At 37.8% G+C, this 26,817-nt stretch overlaps 1 protein-coding gene across 8 annotated transcripts in view; it reads right to left on the reverse strand.

Moving 5' to 3' along the window:
* Positions 1-3,132: 3,132 nt before the first annotated feature.
* Positions 3,133-26,817, reverse strand: part of ST8SIA4 (ST8 alpha-N-acetyl-neuraminide alpha-2,8-sialyltransferase 4) — a 53,501-nt gene continuing 29,816 nt past the window's right edge. For 3 of the 8 annotated variants that reach the window (XM_054054267.1, XM_054054268.1, XM_054054269.1), the window contains one exon: positions 3,133-8,858. In XM_054054267.1, the coding sequence (XP_053910242.1) occupies positions 8,576-8,858 (283 nt within the window). In that variant the 3' untranslated portion in view covers positions 3,133-8,575. Of the gene's footprint in view, positions 8,859-11,732; positions 11,812-26,817 lie in introns of those variants that run through there. The other 5 variants (XM_054054270.1, XM_009559898.2, XR_008447792.1 and 2 more) reach the window with 5 other exon arrangements.

Here is a 26,817-nt window from a genome sequence, read left to right on the forward strand (position 1 = left end):
TAGTTAAAAAAATGCCAAGTAGTTGCTAAAAAATATATGTTGTACAAACTATTTCTATGCCAAATAATTACGAACGCCTATTTTACTGCTACATCCTACTTAAATGAACCCTCAAATAAACAGGATACGGAGATCAAAAATCTTTCTGACTTTTAGGGAACTACTAGTTTTTAAACCACAAAGTTCTCTTTTCTCATAACTACTTTCAACGGCAAATTGGTGAAAATCCAAATCATCATCTTTTTTTAGCATAAACATTTTCCTGCAAGCTGCCTTCCAGATTGACTGGGCTAACTCTCATACAATTCTTGAAGAGCAAGTTACTTTTCTTATCAAGAATTTAATGTCATCTTTCCAAACTTCATCATATGCTCCAGATAAGAAGCTACTAAAAAGAAGGGAAAAGAATATGGACTGGGTTTCTACTCACCTGCCTTTGTTTCACTACTGAAACCTTCAGTGAGGGGTTTTTAAACACTAGCAGTTGTAGTCAAAACTGGAAATTAGGCTTTACTTTTACTGAAAAAAATAAATATTTTCATGTATTTTTCTAGCCTATTTACAGTCACATATCTCTGTACTCACCTACAACTCACTTCAGCCTTGTTTGCTCTAAGACTAATGTAATGCCATTGTTTCTATGTCAGTTCATCCTAATAATTTAGCCAATGAGTCCAGCACAGGCCCACACAGAAGATTAGGGGATTGAAGAATCTTTTGTATGAGGAAAGGCTGAAAGAACCGGGGCTATTCAGCCAGCAGAAGGTTCTGGGAAGTGTCATAAATATGCATAAATATTTAATGGATAGGAACGAAGAGGGAGCCATATTCTTCTCAGGAGTGCACACTGACAGGACAAGAAACAAGGAGCACAACTTGGAAATTCCACATGAAGACAAGAGAATCCTTTTTTTCATTGGAGGGTGGTCAAATCAAAGATCAAGCTACCTAGAGAGGTTGTGAAGTGTCTATTATTGGGGGCTTTCAAAACCCAGCTGGACAGGGTTCTGGACAAACTGTTCTAGTTGACCCAGCCTGAGCAGCAGGTTTTGGACTGGATAATCTCAAGAAGGGCTTTCCAAGCTAAGCAATTCTGTGAGTCTGTACTAATCTATTGATCAAATTCAGCCACATTTGCTGTCTTACACATTCTGAATTCACAAACTTTTTGGAAATCAGAAAGTTACAAGGAGAGGGAGGACGAACAATACTTTTTCTGCTGCAGGAAAGACAAATAACACATGGTGCTCCCTCAGCAGCAGAAGCTGACAACTCCCTAAATTAGATATGTGTTGATTAGCGTGGACATATTAGCACTTTCATAGCTGTAAACTGGCATTATAGGCACCTTTACTTGCCTGTGTTTTGAGTGTCTTCTGCCTTTGCAAATAGGTTCTCTGTTCCATGCCACAATAGTGGATGTTGTAGGGATGTGGGATTAGTGGAGAGGGACAGGCTTAGTGAGAGGACTTTGGAAGACACTAGAAAGGGGGAAGGTGGAAAAGCACTAGTGCATCTGGCATGGGAGGAGCTGGAGTTACTTCGGGACATAACTTTGTGTTTACACATTGTACCATGATGACTTTTTTGATGAACAGAGTTAGAGCTATTATAGTTCTGAATACTGTTAGTGTATCACACAGCACTATTCCATGCACTGTAGGAGCAAAGCCAAGAGTGTTACTATGACGTCCTGCTCAGGCTACTCCATCCTTCTCCTAAAATAAGTAATTCATCTACATGGGCAGCACAGCTAGCTCATCAAGAAGGGTTTTTTTTTTGTTATGCTACTGTTTTAAAAAACATGTGCACCATTAAACACATGGCTTGTGTCATCTGTCCTGATACCATCCAGGGAAATATCTAGTTGCAGCCCTTCTGGATTATCAAAACAACTTCGTGAACATGATTTCCCTGTGTTAGGATTTCAGAAACTGACTGATGACTCAATAACTTGAGGCAAGAAGCCTAACTATGAAAAGCATACATCCCCTTAAAGCATTTCTTAGAGATATACATTAACAATAAGTACGATGGTGACTATTTGGAAGAGTTCCTTCTATGTGGAGAGCATGTTTTCGGACAGTTTTCGGACAGGGCCTTGGCTGAGTCTCTATACCCATTCTGATTCTGGAACTAATTACTTTCCCAGCTTTACATTGGTCTTGGACTTAATTCCCGGGTAGCATCCCAGTGTGTTAATATGCTTTCTTTCAGCAGGGGAATTTCCAGAAATGCCTTTGAGTATCTGTTAGAAAGGGATCATTTAAATACTTCAGTATTCTCACAATTCTCCTCTATAAACTATCTGCACATTGAGATAACAGTAACACTCAGAGCTGTTCAAATACAGTAAACAGAAGAAAAAAAAATCCATTACTAATAATGATCTGCAAAATGGTCTAGTTCTGAGGAGAAATACAGCAGACCCATTTGAGTTACTCTGCAAGAGCGGGAAGGATCCCTTTATGAAACACAAAAATCTGAATTCATCCACAGATGTCAAAAATGTTGTCACTTAGGCAAAATAAACTATTTTGATATTTTGTTTTCTCTGGAGCAAATAAAGAGCTGAGAGACTGAAAAATTTTTACATTATGTTTGGAAATGTCCACTTGTTGTTTAGGCATTTGGAGCACTTGAATCACATCAAATGTTTTTTAAGTTGTTTAATAAGATAATGGTGGAACATCTCCTTGATTTATATTTGCGTTTTGAGGGGAACATCAAAGACAAAAAGAAGATAAGAATGCATAAACTGAATAAAGTTGAGGCTCACAAGGCCACTGTTTAAGGCTGCAGAAGAAAGCATGATTGAATATTGCCAGCATAAGCAAGTCTTCATTACAGCACAGAAAAATTTCATGAACAGCTACTGATTATGAATGGTATGCTTATATTTTTGCTGTTTAAACTAATCTAATTAACATTAATGACCGATAAGCAGGATTTAGCAAAATATGGCCTTTTGTGCCTGGGCCATGAAAAAGGACAGAGCTCAGCAAAATATTGACTATCATAGCATTTTCAAAACCACACAAGCTCCAACAATATGTGAAGACCAAATCTGCAATTATATAATAAAAATATAAAATTAAGTATGGAATATTGGGATTTTTTTCTAGTTTCTATTGCGAGGGTAGGGTCGTTCGCAGTATGGCTGGTAAAGTTTTAGAGATCTGTTATTGATTGAAACATGATAACTGTTTAGTTTAATAATAGGCTTTAAAGCATAAAGTATGGGGTTTCTCTATTATTACATATGGTTTCTAGAAGCTATTTTTTAATTTTCTTTTAAATTCTGAAATGCATATGAAGATTAAGTCTGGCTCTCACTGGGTAAGACATGGTCTCATGTGAACCATTTCAAACATTTCATAATAGATTTTATTAATGGGGCATTATGAAGGGTACCCCAGGTTCCTTGCCTAGGCTGAGAGACGTGGCTGCTGCTTTCCCATTTACAGGCTCAACCAGAAGTAAAGCTGAGCATATGTTCCTCTGACACACACAAAGGACAAAACCTGTCCAGTCACACACACTGCCACAGAGGAGGCACAGCCTCCAACAACACTGCTGTAGAGGACTTGAAAAAACACAAAGGCAAACAGCCCAGACCCCTCACGTTTGTGGTCTGGCAGAGACAGAGGTCACTAGTGCAGCGTGCACAGGAGACTCTCCAGGTTCACAAGCATGTACACATTTATTGATCCTCAAAGAACAATCAAGGCCCCTCTTCACGTCCAGTCCCCCTTGACTGCCCCACAGGTCCTCAATTCACTGGCTGAAGTTTGCTGGTGATTACCCATGCACTCCAGTTTTGAGGAGGATACAGATGATTGCCTTCCAGCAGCCAGCACCAAGCACACGGGCTGTGGTCTAGAGTCCTGCTCCATCCACCAGTGCTGGGACCCTCAAGCACTTCACCCACACTAGTGACTCACAGCAGCTGGCTTTGGGAACACACACCATTTCCACAACACAGCTGGAGATTTAAGACTCTGACTTGCTCTATCTGCTGGCACTGAATGACAGAATCATTTAGGTTGGAAAAGATCTTTAGGATCATTGAGTCCAACCACAAACTTAACACTGCCAAGTCTACCATTAAACCATGTCCCTAAATGCAATGTTTACAGGTCTTTTAAATACATCCAGAGAGGGTGACTCAATGACATCTCTGGCAGCCTGTTCCAATGCCTGACACCCTTTTCAGTGAAGACATTTTTTCTAATATCTAGTTTAAATTTCCCCTGGTGCAACTTGAGGCTGGTTCTCCCCATCCTACCGCTTTTTACTTGGGAAAGGAGACCAACACCCAACTGGCTACAACTGAGATGACCCCCGCCCCCACTCACTACAACAACTAAAACCACAGACCAGGGTCACCCACACCCATGGTCTGACTCCAGCAGCTGGCATCTACTCCTTTCACCGCGTCCCTAACTACTCACACACATGGGACAGAGAGTAATATTATGCAGAGACGTAGTTAAGGAAAGATTTAATTGGGAGTTAGGACAGATTGTAGCAATCGGGCTTAGTGCTAAGCCAGACATCTGTACTGAGTGACCACGATTTACATGTGACTAGCCTCTTGTCTGTCCGTTCCCTTTTTCTTACTACCCTGCACACTGCCTTGTAAGTTTACAGTTCCACTGACTCCCTCCAACACCCGGAACCTTCAGAACTGTATCCTTATCAGTCACAAAGTCCCATTTGCCTGCAGTTTCTTCATAGCTCTTCAGTTAGCGTGACTCACACGGCTGGCTGCTTGTCTTTGTGTCCTTTATGATTTGCCTGTCTTTCAGTCTCCATTTACTTTATTGTTTCCCTCTTCTCGTTAGTATCCCATTCGACAAGGACCTCAATCAGATAATCTTACTGGAATAAACCTTCCCACACCCCACATATCCTCACCTGCTAGTGTGAGTGATGAGTTTAGTTCTCACTGCTGCCTCCCTTATCATTTGTCGGTCAGGTTTGTGTCTTTCTGTGTTCCTGTTTATAGCTTCCTCCTTTTCCTAATACCCCCTTTTGTGTTGAGAAAGTACCTGACCAGACAACTTCAAGGAGCAGACTCTCTCCTTCCACATATCCTTACAATTAGCACATAACTGAAAAATATTATCAACAACTGTGTTACAAAAGAATATGGAACAGAATATAGCAGAATGAAAAAAATTTTTATCTTACAGTTATACAAATAAAAAACAATCCCCATAGCTGTACTTGAAATAATGATTTCAAACATAATAATCCTGACACAATACTGTCAATACTTTAAACCACAAAAATTGTATTACATACATTCAGTAGCAATAGTACTGTGTGGGAATGAAGCTCTCAGTAAATGATTTTCCTTTATTTTATCTACATTTAGAACAATTGTGCTTTACCCTACACAAAGTAACAGTGCTCTTAAAAATAAATATGTGCAATTTCAGAGTTATATCCTGAAATATACTAATCTAGATCCCCATCTAAATCCTGGACATGTCTCTCCCAGGAAAGTCACTGGAATGAGTGCTCAGCACTTTGCTAGATTAAACACTAAAAACAGATACTGAACCCACTTTTGTTTCTCTTCAAACTGCAGTCTATTAGAGAAAAGTGCTGACTTCAAGCACATGTCACTTAACAAAAGAATGGTAAAGTCTTTATTACACATCAGATTGTGTAAACCAGCCAAGGTTTGAAAGGTTCAGTAGATCTTATTTCTGGAGACTGGCTCAGAGCTATGGGCGAGTGAACTGTCCCAAAGCTGAAAACTTAACAATCAAACACATTAATCTATTATTTTTATGAAAAACTAAAGACAGCGGTAACACGGAAACATTAACAATAAACACTTTACAATAAATCTATCTAAATTAAATCAAGCTGTTTGATGTAAAGCTGCCATAAAATTTTAAAAAACACACACTGCTGTTTTGATGTAGCTTCCAGTTCTTAGCAGCATACATTTAGGAACCATAACTTGCAACTGCTATGACTGATGTGAAGATAGATTTGAGGAACGTTCAACTGACAGGCATTCCTCACCAGGACATCATTACAATATCTGGCATTCTTCTTTTTATCCTATCTACTTTGCATTAGTTGTGGACAGTGCTGGATGGTAAAAGTGGTAATCATAATTAAGCCTGTTTATCTGATCTGTGCTGTAGGCAGCACAGGAAGTGTGAATGAACATCAAAAATCATCCAAGGCAGCTATGAAGACTTGAGCTCTTGACTCCTGCTCAGTGAAGCATCATAAGGTGGTATCTACTCCACTTGTAAAACCCTTATACAGCAGCTAAGCCTTTGGGATTATGCCCTGAATCACTTACAGGGATGAATAGTCACACAGTGGAAGTAACCTGTTTTATTCATTCAAGTCCTGTCGTGCCTCAACAAAAATGCACAAAGAGCCCCAGGGCAATACAGAGCCAGAAAGTATAAGGGAAAGGTATGAAAAGGGTGTCTGCAATTCATCGACTGCTACAGCTTCCCAACAGTGAGAGGCCTAACAACTAAGGCCATGTCACCTAAAAAGTAAAGCTCTGGGCATGTCCCACCTCAGGTCATCATCAAGTAACCAAGTTGGTCACAAACCACCTCAAACCAGACAATTTGCAGCACAACAAATTACACAGCAGGGAGTGCCAAAAGCTTTGGGCTCCACATGGACACAGACTTTTTTGCAAGAGCAATATAAAAATGAATCCTAGTGCTTGTGAAAACCAGCACGGACAAAGACTACAACTGTTACTTGCCTCAGAGGATGATTTGAAAACCACCGCTCACTACATTGCACCTCATCTCAAGACATAGCTAAGGCAGGAGACAGCTAAAGTGATGAGTCCTGAGCTTTTGGAATGGAGACATCTGGTTGCAAGTTTCAGGAGAGGGTGCTATGAGATGGATGAAGGGGGAGGGTGGTAGACAACCATGATTACATACCTCATGGTGCCAGAGGTGTGCAGTATTGCGTTGTAAAGCCTGCATGAGAGGAGGTTAAGGCCCCGTATTGAGAAGATGTGGGCAAACTGTTGTCTTGCAAGTAGACACTACTGTAATTTCTTGTGCAAAACCAAGTTGGTGAAACCTTGTCCTGTATTACCCTGTTAGATTCAGTGATAGGATAAAAATTTAGACTCCGTGATTTTCAAAAAAGAGAACAAGAAATTACTGGACAGTAGGACAGGTTGGTTGAAAAAAGTAAAAGAAATCTTGGTTTTGCTGATAAACAAGACTGCTGCTCAGAAAAATCACTACCAGATAATGCAGGTCTGTGTTACTTCAATTACACATCAGAACATCAAACTGATAAAAAAAGAAGTATATTAGAGATCCATCGCCTAACACCATTAGAAATTTAAGTATTAAAAGAACTGTTTGATTGACAGTTCTTTTATTTTCCATTTAATTGGCTAGGTCTTTTTTTTTTTCTTTAGAAGTGTTTCAAAGTCACCTGAGTTCCTTTAGACTTTGTGTTTTATTTTCAATTAGGAACAAAAAATGAATATATATATTTGAAAGTATGAAATAATTACTGTTCAAGATTTTTTTGAAGAATGAAATTCTATATGCTAAGTCAGTAAAGAAGTTTTGCTTTGAGATGCTTAATTCAAAAACTTAAACAACGCAAAGAATATATTTTCTTCAGCAACAAATAAACATCATACTAAATCTACACCATTTCTTCAAGGCAAGGAAAAAATGTGCGTAGGAGTAATTTTTGGTACCAAAAATAAGGGCACCTTCTTGTACACCTTCAAAGCTGAGCACAATAGAAAACCTTCTCTTTAAAAATGAAAATGATCTCTGAGTGGTTCCACATAATGGGTATTAACAGTGGTAGCTAGAAAAACAAGAGACATTAAGGGCTGTGTGACAGCAGGATACAGCACAACAGCAACTGATAAAATACGTGATGCTTTCCTCCACCCTCCCACTCTTATGATTTTTTTCCTAAGACAATTCCATAAGATAAATAATTATTCATAACATCCTCAAAATCATTTAACGGCTCCAATACTCAAAAGCAACAAACCCCAACAAACAGCAATAAGAAAAACAGAAACAAAAGCTGACATTATAATACAAGATCAGAAACTGTCCTCTAAATGAAGGCATTTACTGATTTGTTTGATCTTCACTTTCTCTACTTGATTCCATCTTGACACGTCCTGCCAAAGCTTGGTTTATTTGCTCAAGAAAATAATCCATTCACTGTGGATTTCTTCTGTGGGCTGTCTGACCACAGTGGCAAGTCTGCAGTAAGTAGGCTGTATTTTTCTTCTTTAATTCTGATGAATATGTTACTGAATCCTGTAAACACTACTGAGTATACATTCAAGCTTTGCTCCTAGTGGAAGTGGCACTTACTTGAACCCTTGCAGTCAAGCAAGCTAAGTTGTACAGCACTTAACAGATGTAACAGCTGGTTATGTATTTCCAAAAAAGAATCCTTTTTCCCATGGCTTAGTGGATATTGAAACATATCCTCACTGGGATCCCACTGCCATTCCACAACATCTTATGATGAAGTGTGTATTCTGTACTTTGTATTATACTTTACATGCGCTTTATTGCTGTAAGCATTTCCCTGTTGTTAATTTAAGTGCTCCTCTGCTATGTAACACATACAATGTTTTAAACTCTAATGGCATCCTATGAGGACCAGCATTAGAAAAGTACCGATACTTCAGATCATCATAATAATGATACTTGACTGGCTTTCCATGTAAATCCTTTGGAAATGGCCAATATCCATAGAGGTGAATCTCATCACAAAATCTGGTGGCAAGCGTATACATGAGGAGACCAGTGCTGGGTCGTTTAATGTGGACCTTGTTTGTCAGCCAATACCTGCAAAGAAAGAAAAAGTATATTATGAAAATACTCATACAGCTTCATGTGACTAGATCTTGTAAATTTACTTTATCTATTATGTATTCAATTTGCATGACAAAAAGCAGAAGTTTCCTTCTTCTCTCTCAACTGACATCATTAATGAAACACTGCTTTAGTACACTTTTATTCTGCCTAGAAGTGAGATCTTATTTAACACAGTGCTGAAGACAAATTAGCCAACTAAGGTTCTTACTTCAGGCTGTAACCCTAACAGGAAGTCACAATCATACAAATGCTAGAAAATTGCAGTTAACCTCCTTAGTCAGACCAGGGAACGGTTGCTTTCCACAAATCTTGACCTCTTGCAGTTTCTAGTTCACCTCATCAAGTCAGCCCTACACCAAATACTGGATTGACCTAGTGATTATTTCACAGATTGCTTTTTGCAATAGAAGGGAAATGGAAATAATAAACATAGCACATTAAGAACGTAACTTGTGGAAGTAAACAGAACTGAAACTTTAAGAACGTAACTTTTGGAAGTAAACAGAAGTGAAACTTTAATTACTTTGCTTGTCAGTAAGTATGTAAAGCTTCCTGTTCACTAATGGTAGTCTCCAGAAAAACAAAACATTACACAAATAATTTTAAAAAGGTTTTGGTTTGTTCTGTGCAGCACCTAGATCCAGCTGAAGCCATGGTTCCTGAGCCAGTAACAACATGTCTGGTTGATGGTTTAAAAGCTCAGAGTTCTCAAAGAGGCAAATGGTGGGTAGGTGCAGGAGGAACATGGGAACTGAAATGCATTCCATCATATAGCTTGTATTGCTACCTTCAAAATCTGCCATCAACATTGTTTTACATCCCCAACCTTTAAAAATAAAACTTCATTAAATGATGCCAGAGTATTCCTGGTAAAGTGCTTCTCCCAAGTCTGATTCAATGTAAAGTGTTTGCTAGTACTTTACAGAAATAAGTGTATCTAGAAACTTCAACCTGGTTGTTCTGCTGGCTTAGATAAACAGCAGTCACACACAGAGTTACGCTGGTCAAACTGTGGGAATAAATGTTGGCAAGCAAGAGATGTAAGCAAGTTGCTACACAGCAAAACAACACAAACCTGAATCACTGCATTGCATCTATAACCTTTATTAGTTGTTGACTGCAAACCATAACCTAAACAGGGCATCAAGGGACATAAGCCTCACCAGACCAGAATTAGCCTTCTGCTAAACAGGGTTACAATAGATTAGGAATGCTTGAATACAAACAGCTTGCTTTAAAGGTATTTAGTGGTGTAGCACCCACTACTATAAGACAAGATAGCAAAAATACGTCTTCAATCAAAGTTCAAAGTCTTAAAAGCATCAGATGCTGTGCAGCATTAAAAATAACCATCCCATTGAAACTGTCGTATTCAGTTTCAGCCTCTGCCAGAACCACAGAGCATAAAGACTGATGTCTGTGAATCACAGATATAATATGCACGTGAAAGTTAACTTATTTTTTGCATTGTACTCCATTTTTTGAAAAAAATTTTTTGTACTCTTTTTTGAAAGCTGAAGGACTGCAAGGAGAAAGCAGTTCTAGGCTGATGTTTGATTTCCCAAAGCCAACAGAGAGAATGACTCAGAATTCTGTTTGGCTGTAAAAAACAGGATTGTAAAAAGAATATTTAAGAAGCAAATGCAATGGGGAATGGTTACATGTACAAATGATAAATGTAGTGGTTTTTTTCATTGTTTCCATAAACCTCAGTTTTCAGACAAGTTTCTGAGATAAAATGCTAAGTAGTTTTCTGCCCAAGAAGCTGCAAAATTTTAAAACAAAACAAAACACATGGAAGACTCCAACTCTAGATGATTATATATGGAAATGTTTGCTTATGGAAAAGTTATAGAAGAAACAAATCAGTGCTCACAGTACAGATGCAGCAAAAAAGGATTAAAAGTGAAAGCTAATTATTTAATCTTTGTAGAACTGTGTCTTCAAAAGTCAGTACCCACACTAATCACATGCAGTCAGTCATCTACATGAGTGTCTCTAGTCAAACATCAATCAAACCCAATGCATCTGATGCTACACGGCAAAACTGCTATCATCCTAGTGAATTTCAACCTTCCAGGAAAGGGATGATTATGGCAGCCAATGAAATTAATAGTAAACAGGTGGATCTAAATATTTGAAAAAGGCACTTCTTACTTAAGAGTTTTTGTACAGAAATAAGTATGTAATGAAGGAATAAGACATAATGAAGAGTCACAATATTTAAATATGAAAGCAAATCTTTTCTTCTGCTTGTCATATTTGGATACCATGCAAAAGGGAAGTTTAACTGTTTTATTTCTCTTAAAAAATGAAAAACCTATCAAAATGCTATACTCAAAATATGCTATTTGTTTTACTTCCTATCAAAATTTTGCAACTTGAGATCAACTCAATTTTGAATTAAAAAACCCCACAAGCAATTCAATGAATGTAACATTTAGAGGCATTCAGTGCTTCAGGCTGGAGCTTCCTGAGGATCACTGATTTCTGCAAACATCTGACACCTAACATCTGCCTGAATTGATAAAATTGGTTGTGTGGTGTAGGTAGTGTTTGTCACTTTAAGTCCTGAAATCTATGTTCTTAGTCACTCAAGTAGCTATTCCAATATGAAACTTAAAAGGCTGATTTTTAGAGATTGACTGATGCTTTAACAATGCATTAACATGCATTATGCATGCTAAATGCTTTAACAAATGAGCTTTTTTTGGACCTGCTTTCAGTTTCTGGAGTTTGGTTATAACTTTAGGTTTAAGCCTAACGATGCCCTTCTTACCTATTTATGTGGGATGCACTCATTTTCTGTATGACTAAGATTACAATGAGAGGGAGGCAACTTACCACAGATCCAAAAAAGAATCCTTTGTTTCTCTCAACTGATCTCTAAATTTTCAACCAAACCCAATTCCTGATTTTCAGGCTGGAAAAAGAAATAAGTTTAACTGACAAAGGAACAAGTGCCATGTTAAAAAATGGAGTCTGCTATGTAAGCGTCACTATTAAGCCTGTAAGTGGAAGGCTGCAGCCACAGACTGTACCACTGCAGTGCTCCAGTCGCTCTCTTGATAGCTGTGATAAAACAACTCCTTTGTGGGGCCACACTGTAAATCTGACTACTGCATTTACTGAAATGTACAGCAGTCTCCAGAAAAACACACGTTTGTAATCTGAGATATTTTCCTGCCAATTATTGCCATACCAGGAGCTGCAAGAAGGCTTTCCACGCCAAGTAAAGAACCAGAAACCAGAGAGCTACTCTTTGCTTGGAACCTCCATCAGAATCAATAGGATTACATTCAGAAGAAAGAATTTAAGATTTTTCTTTACCTTTGAACTTCTAAAAATACATTTGAATATATATTTTTTAATATTTTATTGTGTCTTTCATGCCTCACAAGCATTTTTTCTTAACCGTGGCTGACCTCAAAATATTTATCTCAGCCTTGCATGAAAGAAATAAATTTTCTTTCTGAAAATCTGAAAATTTCTGAAAAAATATGATTTTTAATTTTTTTTTTAAATCTGAAAATTTCTGAAAATCTGAATAAAGTGAAACCTAATGAAGAATAGTGTCAGCAGAATGTAATAAAACATCCCTTCTTTGATCAGGTGTAACCTAGCAAAATGATTGCCCCAAATCACTGGCATAACTCTCTACAAGAGTTGTAACCAATTCTTTGCCACTGGGCTCTGAAACATTTACAATGCAGTACAAGTTACAAATCTGCTGTGCTCTACAATACACCTTTAAGACCTGCATCAGCTGTACACTGATATGATTCGTAAGACTCTGGAAAAATGAATGGAAAAAATGAAGGAAAGGAGTATGAATGGAAAAACTTCTGCAGATGAAAAGACCCAAAAGTCTGCCCTAATGAACATGTCAATTTTTTACATTCATAATCACTATTAAAAGATTGCTTTGACACTTACATTTGCCTTAGTGTTTACAAACACTCAATATTTTGGCCTTAAAAAATACTGAACCTGTTTCTGCCAGATCAAAATGTTACCTACAATTTAACCTACAGTCAAATCCACTAGACTTTCACCTACATCTAGCAAGATACCTTTACATTTATAAAAATAGAAAATACTACTATTAGCATGATTGCTGAAGAAATGTTAATTGAATAGCATGTTACTACCAGATAATGACTTCTCGCAGGTATTGATAAAAATCAAATTCAATTAAGCATATAAAAATACAACTACCTATTTTAAAAATTGTTAACTTTAAAATGATCTTCTATATCTTCTGTATTCAACAACTGATGCCATACATCATTACACTAAATGGATACTAGGGAATTTAAATGATAATTGTTCAGTCTGCTGCTGTGGAATAGATGACTTCTGAATAGATAAAAACATGAAATGTGCTTTCCCAAGGTGTACTCAAAATTGTGTGTTTATCTCAGACAAGGAAAACTTGATATGACAGGCTATACTCAACAGATTATTTAGAATATTTAACATATTTATTTGCCATATCTTCAAATTCTATAGGATTTCAAAGTATAAATGAGATCAATGACAATTTGGATGTGCATATTTCAATGGACTTTTAGCTCCTTTCTCTGGAGATGACTGAATCTGTGCAAATATATATATGTTGTAACCTTGAATAACTCCAAAATAATATGTATCATGCTCTGTTCATTGAGTGGCAAGCTGATCTCCAATTAAACCCACTCAGACACTTGTCTGCCACTGAAATTCTGTTCCTTCTACAGCCATTATATCAAGAAAAGATTTTTTAAATGAGCTTTCTGAGAAATTTTATATTGTATTTGTTTTTCAAGAGCATCTGTGTCAGTGGCTAAAGGACATATATTGTCTCAACTACACTCTCCCAAAAATACTACAGAACAAGACAATACAGAGAGAAAAGCAACACAGATTATCAGAAGAATAAATTCTCTGTGAGAATTGACTAAACAGTAGCTTGAAAAAGAAACAATTAAGCAAGCATATGGCAGAAAGCTAATAAAAAAAAGTAAATAGGGATTTAATTACTACTTTACCACAAGCACTGTGACATAAAAACTATGGACCTGATGGGAGTTATTCCATGGTAGGTCTGAAACGAACAGATGCAAGTACTTTTTCATAGAACATGCCATTGAACAGTGGAATTCATTGCAGCATGATGTTTTGGACCACAAGATACAAATTGTTAAAGTTCACAGACACAGCAGTGCAGTTGAAGCTCCTCCTCAAAGGTTTGCTAAGCTGCTAAGTCTTTACTGGCTATGACAAAATTAATAAGATAAGAATATACTAAAGATCGCTTTTACCTGTCTGAAAATAAAATGGTTTGGCTTCCTTGGTGTAGGAGACTATTCTGCTTTGCACCACTGTTCTAACATGATCTACACCCAAACGAGCTTTAATGAACTTTTTGAAAATCACCTCAATAAGAAAAGAATCTGCCAAGGCTAAAGAAGTATCAAAATTACAGCATAACACTGCCCTTGTATTGCCAGTGAATTGAGAAACGCTTGCTAAAATTAAGACCAGTTAAGCCTATGAATTCTTTTCTCACACATAAAGCCTTAAGATTGGGAATGTGTCTCAATTTCTGTCTCACTTCTGCAGTATTTCCAAGCTATGAGGGTATTTTTAGTTGAACCCACACTAGTGAACTACTTCAGTTTTCATCTAGAAAATGAAATTACTGAGCTAGGTTTAGTAGGAAATCACAAGATGAATAAACTTCTTTAACCATTTGATAAAGCGTTCATCCAAAGAAAAAGACTCATGCTTCAACTCTCGATGAATAAATGGCGGCAGCTTTTTCTGTCAAACCATCATTTGTTTCAAAATTTAGTTCTAACACCCCTGCCACAGGAATGGACACCTGCCACTAGATCAGGTTGCTCAAAGCCTTATCCAGCCTGGCCCTGAACCATTCCACAGATGGGGCATCCACAACTCTCTGAGCAACGTGTTCAAGTGCCTTATCACCCTCACAGTGAAAAATTTCTTCCTAATTTCTAATCTACATCTACCCTCTTTCATCTTAAAACCATTACCCGTTGTCCTATTGCTCCACTCTCTGACAAAGAGCCTCTTCCCAGTTTTCCTACAGGTCCCCTTTCGGAACTGGAAGGCTGCTATAAGGTCTCCTTGAAGCCTTCTTGTCTGTAGGCTAAACAAGCCCAACTCTCTCAGCCTGTCCTCACATGGAAGATGCTCCAACCCTCTGATCATCTTTGTGGCCCTCCTCCGTACGTGCTTTAAGAGATTCATGTCCTTTCTGTGCTAAGGACTCTAGAACTGAACGCAGTGTTCTTGGTGAGGCCTCACAAGAGTAGAGAAGAGGGGAAAAATCACCTCCCTAGAAATTTCTTCTGATGCACTTCTTTGCAAGGCTGTGAAATGGTCAAGCTGTCCATACCTCTGCACTGGCACCCTGCTCGATGCTGTTATGACCCAGGGATTGCAGAACATGAAAAAGAATTAAACTGAATAACTAAAATTCTAAATTTTAGGAAATCCAAGCTGTTTCTCTAAACACTTATGTTTGTATACAAAACTGTTTGTACAAAATGCATTTCAGCAATCAGAGCATTGTCTTCACATAGCCATGAAACTTCGATAAATGTTCTTTTGTTTTCATTATTATAAGGTACACTGCATCTGTGAAATTGGTTGATGCCTCTGTACCCAGACGCATATACAGCCATTCAAAACCCACCACAGTAAATACAGCAGTGACACTTTACCAAAAAGGAAAAACGTTCTAAAAGATGCTCTAAACTTCCTAAGTATCAAGATTTCTATTAGAAACACCCTCCTTGTTTAAGAAGTTCAGCCTGTTTGTTTTGTTAAAGCAGCAGATAGTAAACCCCTGTAGAAGAAACCTTAAGCAATAGGAGTTGCAAATCTTACAAAACAGAAATAAAATTAAACCAGAATTTAAGCAATAAATACATATTAATTACTATTCAAGACAATGAGTCAGTTAATTCTGCAATTAACCACAGAAACAGCTGCAATACTTATCTATATATATTTTTAAAAGCAAATGAAATTATCTTGAAAAAGACTGCACGTGGGAAAGAAAACAATGATTTAGAAGCTAGTTCACTTCAGATTTCACTGATAAGAATAGTTGCTGTCAGTGTAAATAGTAATAGCAAACCAACCTCAACAATTCCATAAAGAATCAGACTGTAAAGTAATTAATTCAGTAACTTATATTGCATTCAGGCTAAGTGAAAGCAACTGGAGTTCAGAGATACTAGCCCAGACCTATATATATTTTCTTTCACTATTGTAATATAGTAACATAGAAATAAGAAGAAATGTCTCCAAGTGCTTCTGTCAAAAGAGAATTGATGCTTCCAAAATGCTAAACAAGTCGAAGTATGAAAGTTATATTTTTTCCCAAGACAGACAAGATGAGGTTGAAAATGTCTTGCTTTCATTTAATCAGCAATACACTAATGATTAAACTGGCAACATAATTTACCTGGCGATTCATAGAGGTACTACCATTATTTTGACACAAGCCGAGTACAGGTACTCTGAAAGCCAGAAACAAAATGATTTACTCATTTACTGCATCTCTTTTGGATGTCATTAAGCCGTTCTGAAAATACCTGCTGATTTCTTTTAAGGGACAGCATCAGTTAAGGTTCACCTCTGCAACCCTTCATACAAGCAATTCTCAAGTGGCTAAACTGACTTGCGCACTGATATAACTGTGTCCAAAAATCACTTTTTTAAAGGTAAGGGACATGAGATTGCCAAGGAAATCACATGAAAAAACAGATTCACTTTGAATTTCACTGTTATTCGCATAACAATTCGCCTGTTAAATGTTTTGAACTGACTACAGTCTGAAAATGCTACAGCAATTAGTTTGCTACATGAGATTTCTTGATTAAAATAGTTTGAACTCTTATGTTATTATTCCTTGATATACAGAGAACGTCTATCAATTCAAATAGTAACAGATGGATAAATATTTCAGTGTCAAACAAAAAAAAAGCTGTCAGTTTAAGCAGTAAATTACAGAATATTGTCCTGTACCACAATTCTGATGAGCACACTTCAGTGAACATTTTGTACCAAATCACATGGTCTCAGCATTCCTCATACCAGAATCCATTTTTTAAAATCTACCATAACAATGGAAGTGTAGAGCTATGCTTGCTTTTAATTTCAGGACCGGGGAAGTGTTCCGTCTTTACCATACGTTCTGTTTACCACTACAACATAACAAATTTTACAAAGAAAGGTAGAAAATTGGCTTTTAGCATTATCATTCCCTAGCAATGTTCCACAGTTGTAACACCACTGAAAAGCACAGTGGGCTGGGCAAAAGAGTCCTTAAAATGTTCCTAAAGAAAGTTACTTAGATTTTCGCTTCTCCTGGAATCAGGGATGAGGGCTACATTAGCAAGTAGTGGGGACCATTAAGAGTTGCTCTGTAGGGCAAGACAGATGGTACTGAGTACAGGATACCCACACCATATCCAAAACATTACAGTTTTTTTTTCACTGCAGACTGTGAAGAAGGACCTGGGAGTTCTGATAGACAACAAATTAATGACAAGCCAGCAATGTGCCTTCATGGCCAAGAAGCCCAAAGGTATCCTGGGGTGTATCAAAACCACTACAGCAAGCAGGCTGAGGGCAGTTATGCACCCCTCTACTCTCTCTTAGTGAGACCACATCTGGAGTAATGTCCAGCTCTCGGCTCCCCAGTTCAAGAAAGACCAGAGAGAGTCCAGCGGAGGGCCACAAAGATGATCAGGGGACTGGAGCATCTCTTTTATGAGGACACGCTGAGTGAGCTCAATCTGTTTAGCCTGGACAAGAGAAGACTGAGAGTGGACCTCGTCAACGCTTTAAATATCTAAAGGGAAAGAATCAAGATGATGAGGCCAGACTCTTCAATGGTGCCCAGTGGGTACAAACTGGAACACAAGAAATCCCACCTGCACACAAGGAAAACTTTTTTTACTGTGAGGGTGATGGAACACTGGAAAAGGTTGCCCAGAGAGGTTGTAGACTCTCCTTCTCTGGGAATTTTCAAGACCTTACTGGACACGTTCCTGTGCCCCCTGCTTTAGCAGGGGAGCTGGAATAGACAGTCTCCAGAAGTACTTTCTCCCAACAATTCTGTGATTCTGCGACTGAATTAGGGTATACTTAGCGATCCACAGGAATGTCCCAATTTATTTTCATTTACACATCCTGTTCTTTAACATCATTTCAAGACATAAAGACCAGTGAAATGGAGGGATCAAGACATTTCCTTAAAAATGCTTTCTGGCACAAACGGGAAGCATTAATGTAGAGACATACAATGACAACTATTGACTTAAAAAGGTAACAGAAACTGTCTCTAAGGTATTTCCTGAATACTGCAATTAGCATGCTTGAGCAATTCTTCAAGGCACCTCACTACAAGTGGCCTACTGTACTTGAAAGAGCAATGGAACTTTTTTTTTACTACTGAAAGTGCAGCCCCTTGATTCTCATCAGAGACTACCTATCTTTCATGATATCATCACGAGAAAAAGTGCAAACTCCTGTCTGCTAGCACAGACTTAGTTTAGCAATCATCCTGAAAGAATGACTACAAATTTGATGTTAGCACAATAGCTATGCCTGACTTGCCACTGTCATGCTTTGGTTGTCATTAAGAAGAATAAAGTAACTAACTAATGGAGAAAAAGAAGAAAAAGGAGCATTATTGTACATGTTTGTGCTTGTATGTGAATGGTAATTTTTACGCAGTCTATCATCTAGGAAACAGATACTTTTGGTTTTTTTCAGGACAATGAAAACCCAAATCAAAGCAATGGAACAAGGACATAGACATTTTAAATTTATTGTGATAAAGGTTATCTTAAGTGGAGAATCTGATTGGAAATAAAAGACCTATAGAGAAGCTTGCAGGATGAAACCATTAATAATGCAGTGCTATTAAGTGGCTGGGCTTGATCGCCAACCTACTTACTGTCAGAAGAACCATCTTGTCCACATTTTCACTCTTCACAATAACCATCTTTTCACAGTGTTCCTGGGTAGGCAGGAATGCATGCACATCCTCTAATGTTGACATACTACTTTTAAGACCTACTTAACAAGGTTTTTTGTGCATCTGAGAACCTGTATTAGAATTCCTCAGGTCCTAAGCTTTGGTCCATCTAACACTCCCTTCACAGCTTCCAGAAGCAAAGGTCAATTTTGTTATTTATTTTTGCAGAACAGCTTTTTTTTTTTCTCTGCTTATCATTGGTCTTCCAGATGGTTCACTGTCATCTGCGATTACCCACACAATATTTTTTCAGCAGTGAAAGAAGATGCATCTTCACTTACTTTATTTTCATGCTTTTCTCACAATACAAACCACATTCATGACAATTTTTTAAAATAGGTTTGCTGAACAAACCTTTTGCTGGTAATTATGGGGCAAATTCAGGCTGTGCTTAACTGCTCAAATTCTCACAGAAAGGTGCTTTCACGGCTCCTTTTCTCCTCCTCCTTTATCAAATTGTCCAAGCTTCTGGGAAGTCCCTTCAATTACTTCTCTTTTCACTATGAAAAGAAATGACTTTGACTTGCTGTCTCAGACTGCATCATCAGAGCTCTATGTCCACTTGCTACTTCTGCAACAAGTCATAATCTCTGTACCTGCTCACCACCAGTCAGCACTGTCTTTCCCCAACTCCCAAAAGGCCCCAGAAACACTGGTATGAGTAGTTAGAAATATTCTCTGTTATACATCACAATAGAGGAGACAAACGGACAGTAGAAGGTACTTACTTACATTGCTTCTGAAAACTGCAAATATCGATAAGTATATTTTTAGAAGTAATTTAAGCCCTTAAGAATCTACTTACACCAAAAAGAGCGCTGAACCTGACAGTAAACACATTTAGTCCTCTGTTGCACATCAACTTAAAATACTTTAGAGTTGTAGTATTCATGAGATGACACTCATTCTAGCAGAGCAGAAAAATGCTGAAACTCACTGCTCCCTCAACTCGCACACAATACCATTTTCAAGAGTGAAACAGATCCTCACTGTATATGAAATCAGTCATAAATTATTTAGAGATCACAGGTGCACTAGTTGTGCACACAGGTACATAGCAATGGTGCACTAAAAGAGAGTTAAGATTACACGTTACAGAATAAAAAAGCTAATGGGTAAAATTCTGGAGAAAAGGTTTTCCTCTCTGGCAAATGACCTTCTTCCTCAGGTCTTGTGGAAAAAGCTATCTGTCTCAGCAAGGTGTCCACGTCTACCTTGTATCTGTGACAATGTTATTGCCTGCAATACAGACAATGGGGCAAAATACAGATTTCTATGAACTAGCAAATCATGGAACCATTTGGATTGGGAGGGACATTTCAAGATTATCTAGCCCAACTCCCTCTGCTGTGGGCAGGGACAACTTCCACTCTACCAGGCTGCTCAAAGATCCAACCAACATGACCTTGAACACTTTCAAGGATGGGGCACCTACAAACTTCTTTAGGCAACTTGTTCCAGTGCCTCACCACCCTCACAATAAAAAACTTCTTGCTTCTGTCTAGTGTAAACTTACCCTCTTTTAGTTCAAAACTACTGCCCCATGTCCTTTCATTACAAGCCTTGTTAAAAAGGCTCCCTCTCCATGTTTTTTTTAAGTTCCCTTTATATATTGAAAGGCCACTGCAAGTTCTCCCAAGAGCCTTTTCTTCTCAAGGCTGAACAACCCCAAACCTTAGCCTTTCTTCACAGCACAGGTGTTCCAGCCCTCTGACCATCTTTGTGGCCCTGCTTTGGACCCGTTCATGTCTTTCTTCTACTGGGGACTCCCAAGATGGATGCAGAACTCCAGGTGGGGTCTCAATAGAGCAGAACAGAGGGGGAAAATCACCTCCATCAACATGCTGGTCATGCTTCTTTTTATGCAGCCAAGTACACAGCTGGCTTTCTGGGCTGCAAGTGCATATTGCCAGCTCACATATAAAGATACCAAGGTAAGTTAATGTCTCCTTTGGGTTAATAGATTCTGACTTGCTAAAAACAAAGCTGTTGGCTTTTTTGTTGTTGTTGTTTTTGTTTTTTTTTTTTACATTTGTGGCCATAAACTAGAACCCACCAGGGACAAATAAGAAAACATTTTTTTTATTTTACTCCTCCCATACACATCATGCATGAACGAACTACATTCACGCTTACAAGAGAAAAGTGATAAGTCAATGTCTTAGTCCAAGTTCAAATCCATCTATTTTTGATTAATACAGACAGAACTTGCACCAAGCAATTTATTTTTTATTATACATCGTATAAAAGCTGCTGGCATTTATGGGCTCTTTTCCTTCCCCCCCCTTACACTTGAAAAAGTTGACTATTTTTTTCATATAGTGTACTCTTGCCCCATGGAATGGTTTAAACACATGAAAATATTAAAGGCTAAGATAAAACCTTAGAAAATGACGGAGAACGCTTGAACAGAGTGACCCTTAGGTGTAAAAATGGTGATCAAAACCATGTATATGAATTTATGAGGACTTGAAATGGAAGATGGGAGATGTGTTTAGATAATTCACACAGTCAAATCTAAGCTACTACAAATGTCTGAATCAAGGTACAGTAGCAATGATGAGAAAATAGCACAGAAGAAAAATAATTTGATTAAATAGGAGAAGCACAGAACTGACACGATGAACAACAAACCCAAGTAACTATTTGCCATAATGTGACAGTCCTCCTTTTTCCTTTGATTCTTTCTGCATGAATTCACTTCAGAGAAACTATTTTCCTACATGTGTGCATATATATATATATATATACACACACACACACCGAGTACAAACTGACTGATGGATATTCCCATTCAAAACTTTTCCGTGACTTATCAATGTATTAATTTAGCCAGATTTTTCTTTCTCCTCCTCAACATTATTTCTGTTCCAAACACAAATGTTATAAAAGCCAAGTTAGATCAAAAGGTGCAATCTCAGTTATATGGAAGTTCATAAGTGTATTCTGAGATGTTTTGCTAGGGCTCAGGTTTTATGTGAATAACCTAACAGAGATCTTTCCTCATGACACCTTCTCATTAATTCTATACCTCCTGCTACACAAGTATCTCAGAGTTTCCCACAACACAATTGGAAAGAAATACACGGTTAGAACTTAATAAACAATTAGTCTGTATATGATCTAGAAGACAGTTGAACTCCATCTTTTCTATGCTTTGCAAGTTTGTGTGAAAGTCCGAGCTTTCACTACCTGTCTGCCTTTTATGACCAAGGGGGAAGGTGCAAAAGCTTTTATGAGTGAGAGTTTGTTGATTGAAAGGAAGCTTCTATCATACAGTCTTGTAGTTCCACATAATAGCTTGTGATAACAGGAACAGCCTTCTGTCAGCCATGACTGAAGAAAGCAATACATTTAGAGAGTTTGAGTCAACACCAATGCTCATGACCAGTGAATACACTAATCATAAAGTGAGAGTGGCTCTGTGTTGCTTTATCTACACACGTTCAGAGCAGTGACTTTAAATAGTGCTGAGTCGTGTAGTTTTCCTTTGTATTAAACATGCATTAGGGAATATGTAAACACCTTTTAACTCATTGTAACTGGTTAACCAAATCAGAACGCTACACGCATTTTCAGAGACTCAACATTAGCACATCACTACATCTCCATTCCCGAATTAACAGTTCAACACAAGCAAATAATGCTTACAGAAGCTAAGCACACTGACAGTGCAAACGAGAAACTTTGGTAGGAAGTGTAATGCTGTTTTTCCATTCTGGAAAGAACACTGGGCCAAACAACATAAGTTATGAAAATATGGAACTATAGCAATTTCAAGTAAACAAGGCTAGAAATGCAAGGGCACTTAGAGCCTAAGCTTATATTTTGACTCACAGCCATGCTGTGTCTCTGAAGCAGATCTTACTCCTCCATGGAAGGAAAAGTTCTGCTTTGAGCAGTATCCACTGCTGGAAAACCTTCCTTTTCTCCCTACTCATCTTCTGGGGCTCCCTTACCATTCAGGTGAGCACAAGGGACAGCACTGCTGGGGTTCCTGCTTCTGGCATGTTTATTAGATTTAGGGGCAGATGCAGCCCAACAATGATGGTGAACTAGCTTCCTAGGCAGAACTTTGGTCTGTGGCGTCAGCAGGGTTGATACCAGAGGTTAGCTTCCTGCTGAAGGGCAAAGACTCAAGCCTACACCAAGACACCTCTTATTCCTGAAGCTAAAACTGGTAAATCAGAATCCAGGAGTGCATCCAAGTCCACCTGGCTCACAGGGGTCATTCTAACAGGCAGAGATTGGACAGAGTTCTACCAGACGTATTCCTTGCCTGAAAAAGCCTTTATTAATATGTCTCAGAATAGCTATTCAAGCCTCAGAAAGGTTACTGAAGCAGTTCCTTGGTAGATGGATACCACAACCAAGAAATGAATTTGACCCACGTTCCACACAATAATGATGAACCCTTTCTAAGTGCAAAATACTTTTCATATTGCATGACTTTAAAATATCTACTAGAAAATGGCAACTACACAGATCATATTCCCGCTATGAAAGAAGTCAAGTAATTTTGAATTTAGTTTCAATTTAAGTAATACATACTCATGTCATTGTAATAATATATATGAGATAACCATATGTTCATGTCAATCTTGAACTCACATGCTTTCTCACACTTTGCCCTTGAGTCCTGACTTGTTCTGGGGATTAGTGAGGGTATGAAAAAATATTGATTAAAAATTACCACATGCAAAACTATCTCCAATGTCAATCATGGGCAAATAGAGTATGGTATGTAACAACAGAGGAGTGTGACTGATTGGACGAGACTTTTCAACCCCACAGCCAATACTTCTCTGGAAAAGATGTGTCAAATTAAAAATGGAAAAATTTTTTTTAACAAAAATGACAATTTCAGCTAGAGAGAAGAAGAATGATGTAGGCTTACTGTAAAGATATAACAATAGTAAGGTGCGGCAGACTGACTGGTGGATATTGAAAAGTGCTTTGAAACACACAGGTAACTTAAATTTATAAAATAGACATTTCAAAGCCCTAGGAAATTCTTAATATTTTATGAGCCTTACTATAACTTACAACTGATAAGCATTTTTCTTACGAAAATCGCCACAGAATGTTACTGGAGTGGAGTAATTTATGTCAATCACTTGCACTAATTCTAACTTTCACCATTAGATCCAGTCATTCCTACTGATGTTAATATCTGTTCTTAAGCTAATGCCAACGAAATACATTTCTGCAACAGAAAAAAATCCTAAGTATTTTTTTTTCAAAACAATGCAAATGTGTCATGTTCAGAAAATAATAAAATCCCCAAATATATGAGGAACAGTAATAAAATGCAATGTGCCCACTATGTATATTAGGAACATAATAATAGAAAGACCTACTTGAATTGTTGAAGTCTGTCTTTGCCACTTCAGAAAAGCCTAGACTAATCTATCTGTTCCCCTGCACATCTATTCCACCTTTTATCAACCGTTAAATCTACCCCAAAAAGATGAAAAGACACAACTATGACACATTCTGCTCCCTGCATATTATATTTTGTGTCCCTGTAATAGGAGGACATTTATGAAGATGACTCCAAAATGATGACTATGGCCTGTACCACGCAGCATTTAATCTATGGCACCACTATCAAAACTTATGTTGAAAAATGTAGCCTGGTGAACTTAGTATGTTCAGGATGCTTTTTGATCATTATATTGATAAACAGGTTAAAACTGCTTTCAGCTTCTGCTCAACTCCTCTAGAGGGCTGAGGTCAATAATGTCTAACGTCAGCTTGGATAGACACAGTAAGAAGTGTTCAATGTTATTTTACTTGTTAAGACTAGATTAATTTATAATCCTCACCTCTTTTGATTTAATCAGTACATCTGATGTCTCCCTTTTAGTGATTATTACATAAAATATTCATTACAGGCCCTTAAATTTGATCAATGCAATGAACCAGAGCAGATTAAATAGATACAAAAGCTACTGATTTTACCACAATAAATCCCACAGCTGTCATTGAATTAACCAACCCGAAAAGCCAGGGTTCAGGCAAATAAAAGTAAACTACTTCAGTAATATAAGGAAGCATAAATTACTCCTTAGGATCAAGATTTCACAAAACCATTAAACAATTAAAAATCATTCCTTGAATCATGTACAAGCATGTTGAAGAATGTTATTGAAAAGAAACAATTTGCTGCATCACACCTTCATGTAGAACTCAAAAGTGAGAGACTGTCTTACAAAGTCCATTAACTATGAAAAGCACACTCAAACAATGAGTCCACACACTACCAAGCCAAAGGACCTGTGCCTTTAAAGAACGCCTGTTGCTCACTTTTTTGCATCTTCTTAAGTTCTGGCTTCACTGCAAACAATGTCAACCAAAATGCCAGTTAGCAGCATCAAGATGTGACTGGACCGCTGCCAAGCCAACCGACCAAGTGGTTTCACAGGGATATGCAACAGGCCAAGAAAAACCTGTTTTCAGTCACTGCTATACTGGGTCAGAAACAAATAAATGATAACTACGCGAAAGGCTGCAGATCCCACTACTCATTAAGCAGCAGCAAATTCCCACCAGAAATTCCAGTGGTTTTCAAGTAAGGAGATTAATGGATGTCTTTCCTTAAGAAAGATTTCCTGCCTTTAGCTTGTCTTCCTTCAAGATTTGCTGATATGACAACCTTCTGCATCAACTTATCTTTTCTACTATGTATTTCAGAAAGGAGCAGAGAGGAATATGACAAAAGCCTTTGCCAAAATTGGCTGGTATTTGCCAAAAAACCTGAGATGTGTCCTCTCCATTGTATAATTTTATTTTCTTTCTGTGTTTTTCATGCACTTTAATGTATCAATAGAGGCATCTAGTACGTATGAGTCTACTATCATTACTGCTGTTATAAATCAAATAGGAAAAAAGGAATTATGACTATGCTGAAACAAATCAGCTAACAGTTCACTAACTGTAAGATTCCAATTAAAAAAAAAAGGAAAAGAAAAGAAAGGCTAAGTAAATATATTTAAAATGTTTTTTAAAGGAAAAGGAAATGCTTGTCATTTTCTTGTTACAGCTTTTAAGCAAAAACTGAACTATTTTACTGTTACTTACAATTATGCTAAAAGTCATGGTACATTGTCAGTTGCTTTACAAAGATACCATAAGTCATGTAATTAAACAGTAATTAGAAGTTGTTTTACAACACTTTGACACATTTCCCAGATATTGTGTCCTGAACCTGTTTTGCATATTACAAAAAAGTTTATAGAAATTGTAAGCAAGAAGACAGATTTTGCCTTCCTGAAACACTTTGTTTCAGATGATGATCAGTATATCAAAATAGCAACAATGGCTTAACAACCTCATGAGTTAAAACTAGGAGATCTCAGGCAAATTTTGCACTATATAACAGCCTTTCTGCACTGTCCTTGTCAGTAAGGAGCCTGGTGCTCTCTAAATAGATTCAGTAGCAAAAGGCCAGATGTTCACTACTTGCAACACTAGAACGCTGAGATTTCTAAATCCATCAGCCAAATCTTCCTCTGTCCATATCCTCTCAAATTTGTCCTCCCTCCCTAGAATTCATTCAGTTCATCTTCTAATTGACTCCACAGCTGGCCTGCACTGTCACTATGGATATGCTCCTACTGAAACATCCCTGGGAACTGTGAGAAAACCACAAACTACAGTGAATCAACTCCTCTAGGAAAACCCACAACAAAATCCTTGCAGGCTGCAGAAATTCCAGTTGCCTTCAGTGGTCTGTAGGTCAAGCCCTGTGTTTTATTTCTAGTGCCAGCTTACAACAATCTCCTATAGTCACACTGCACCATCTTCTTGTCACAGTCTCCACAGCATGGCTCATAGCTATGCTTGTGAGGTTTCGTGCAA

This window comes from Cuculus canorus, chromosome Z, assembly GCF_017976375.1.
Source record: "Cuculus canorus isolate bCucCan1 chromosome Z, bCucCan1.pri, whole genome shotgun sequence".
Lineage (NCBI taxonomy): Eukaryota > Metazoa > Chordata > Aves > Cuculiformes > Cuculidae > Cuculus > Cuculus canorus.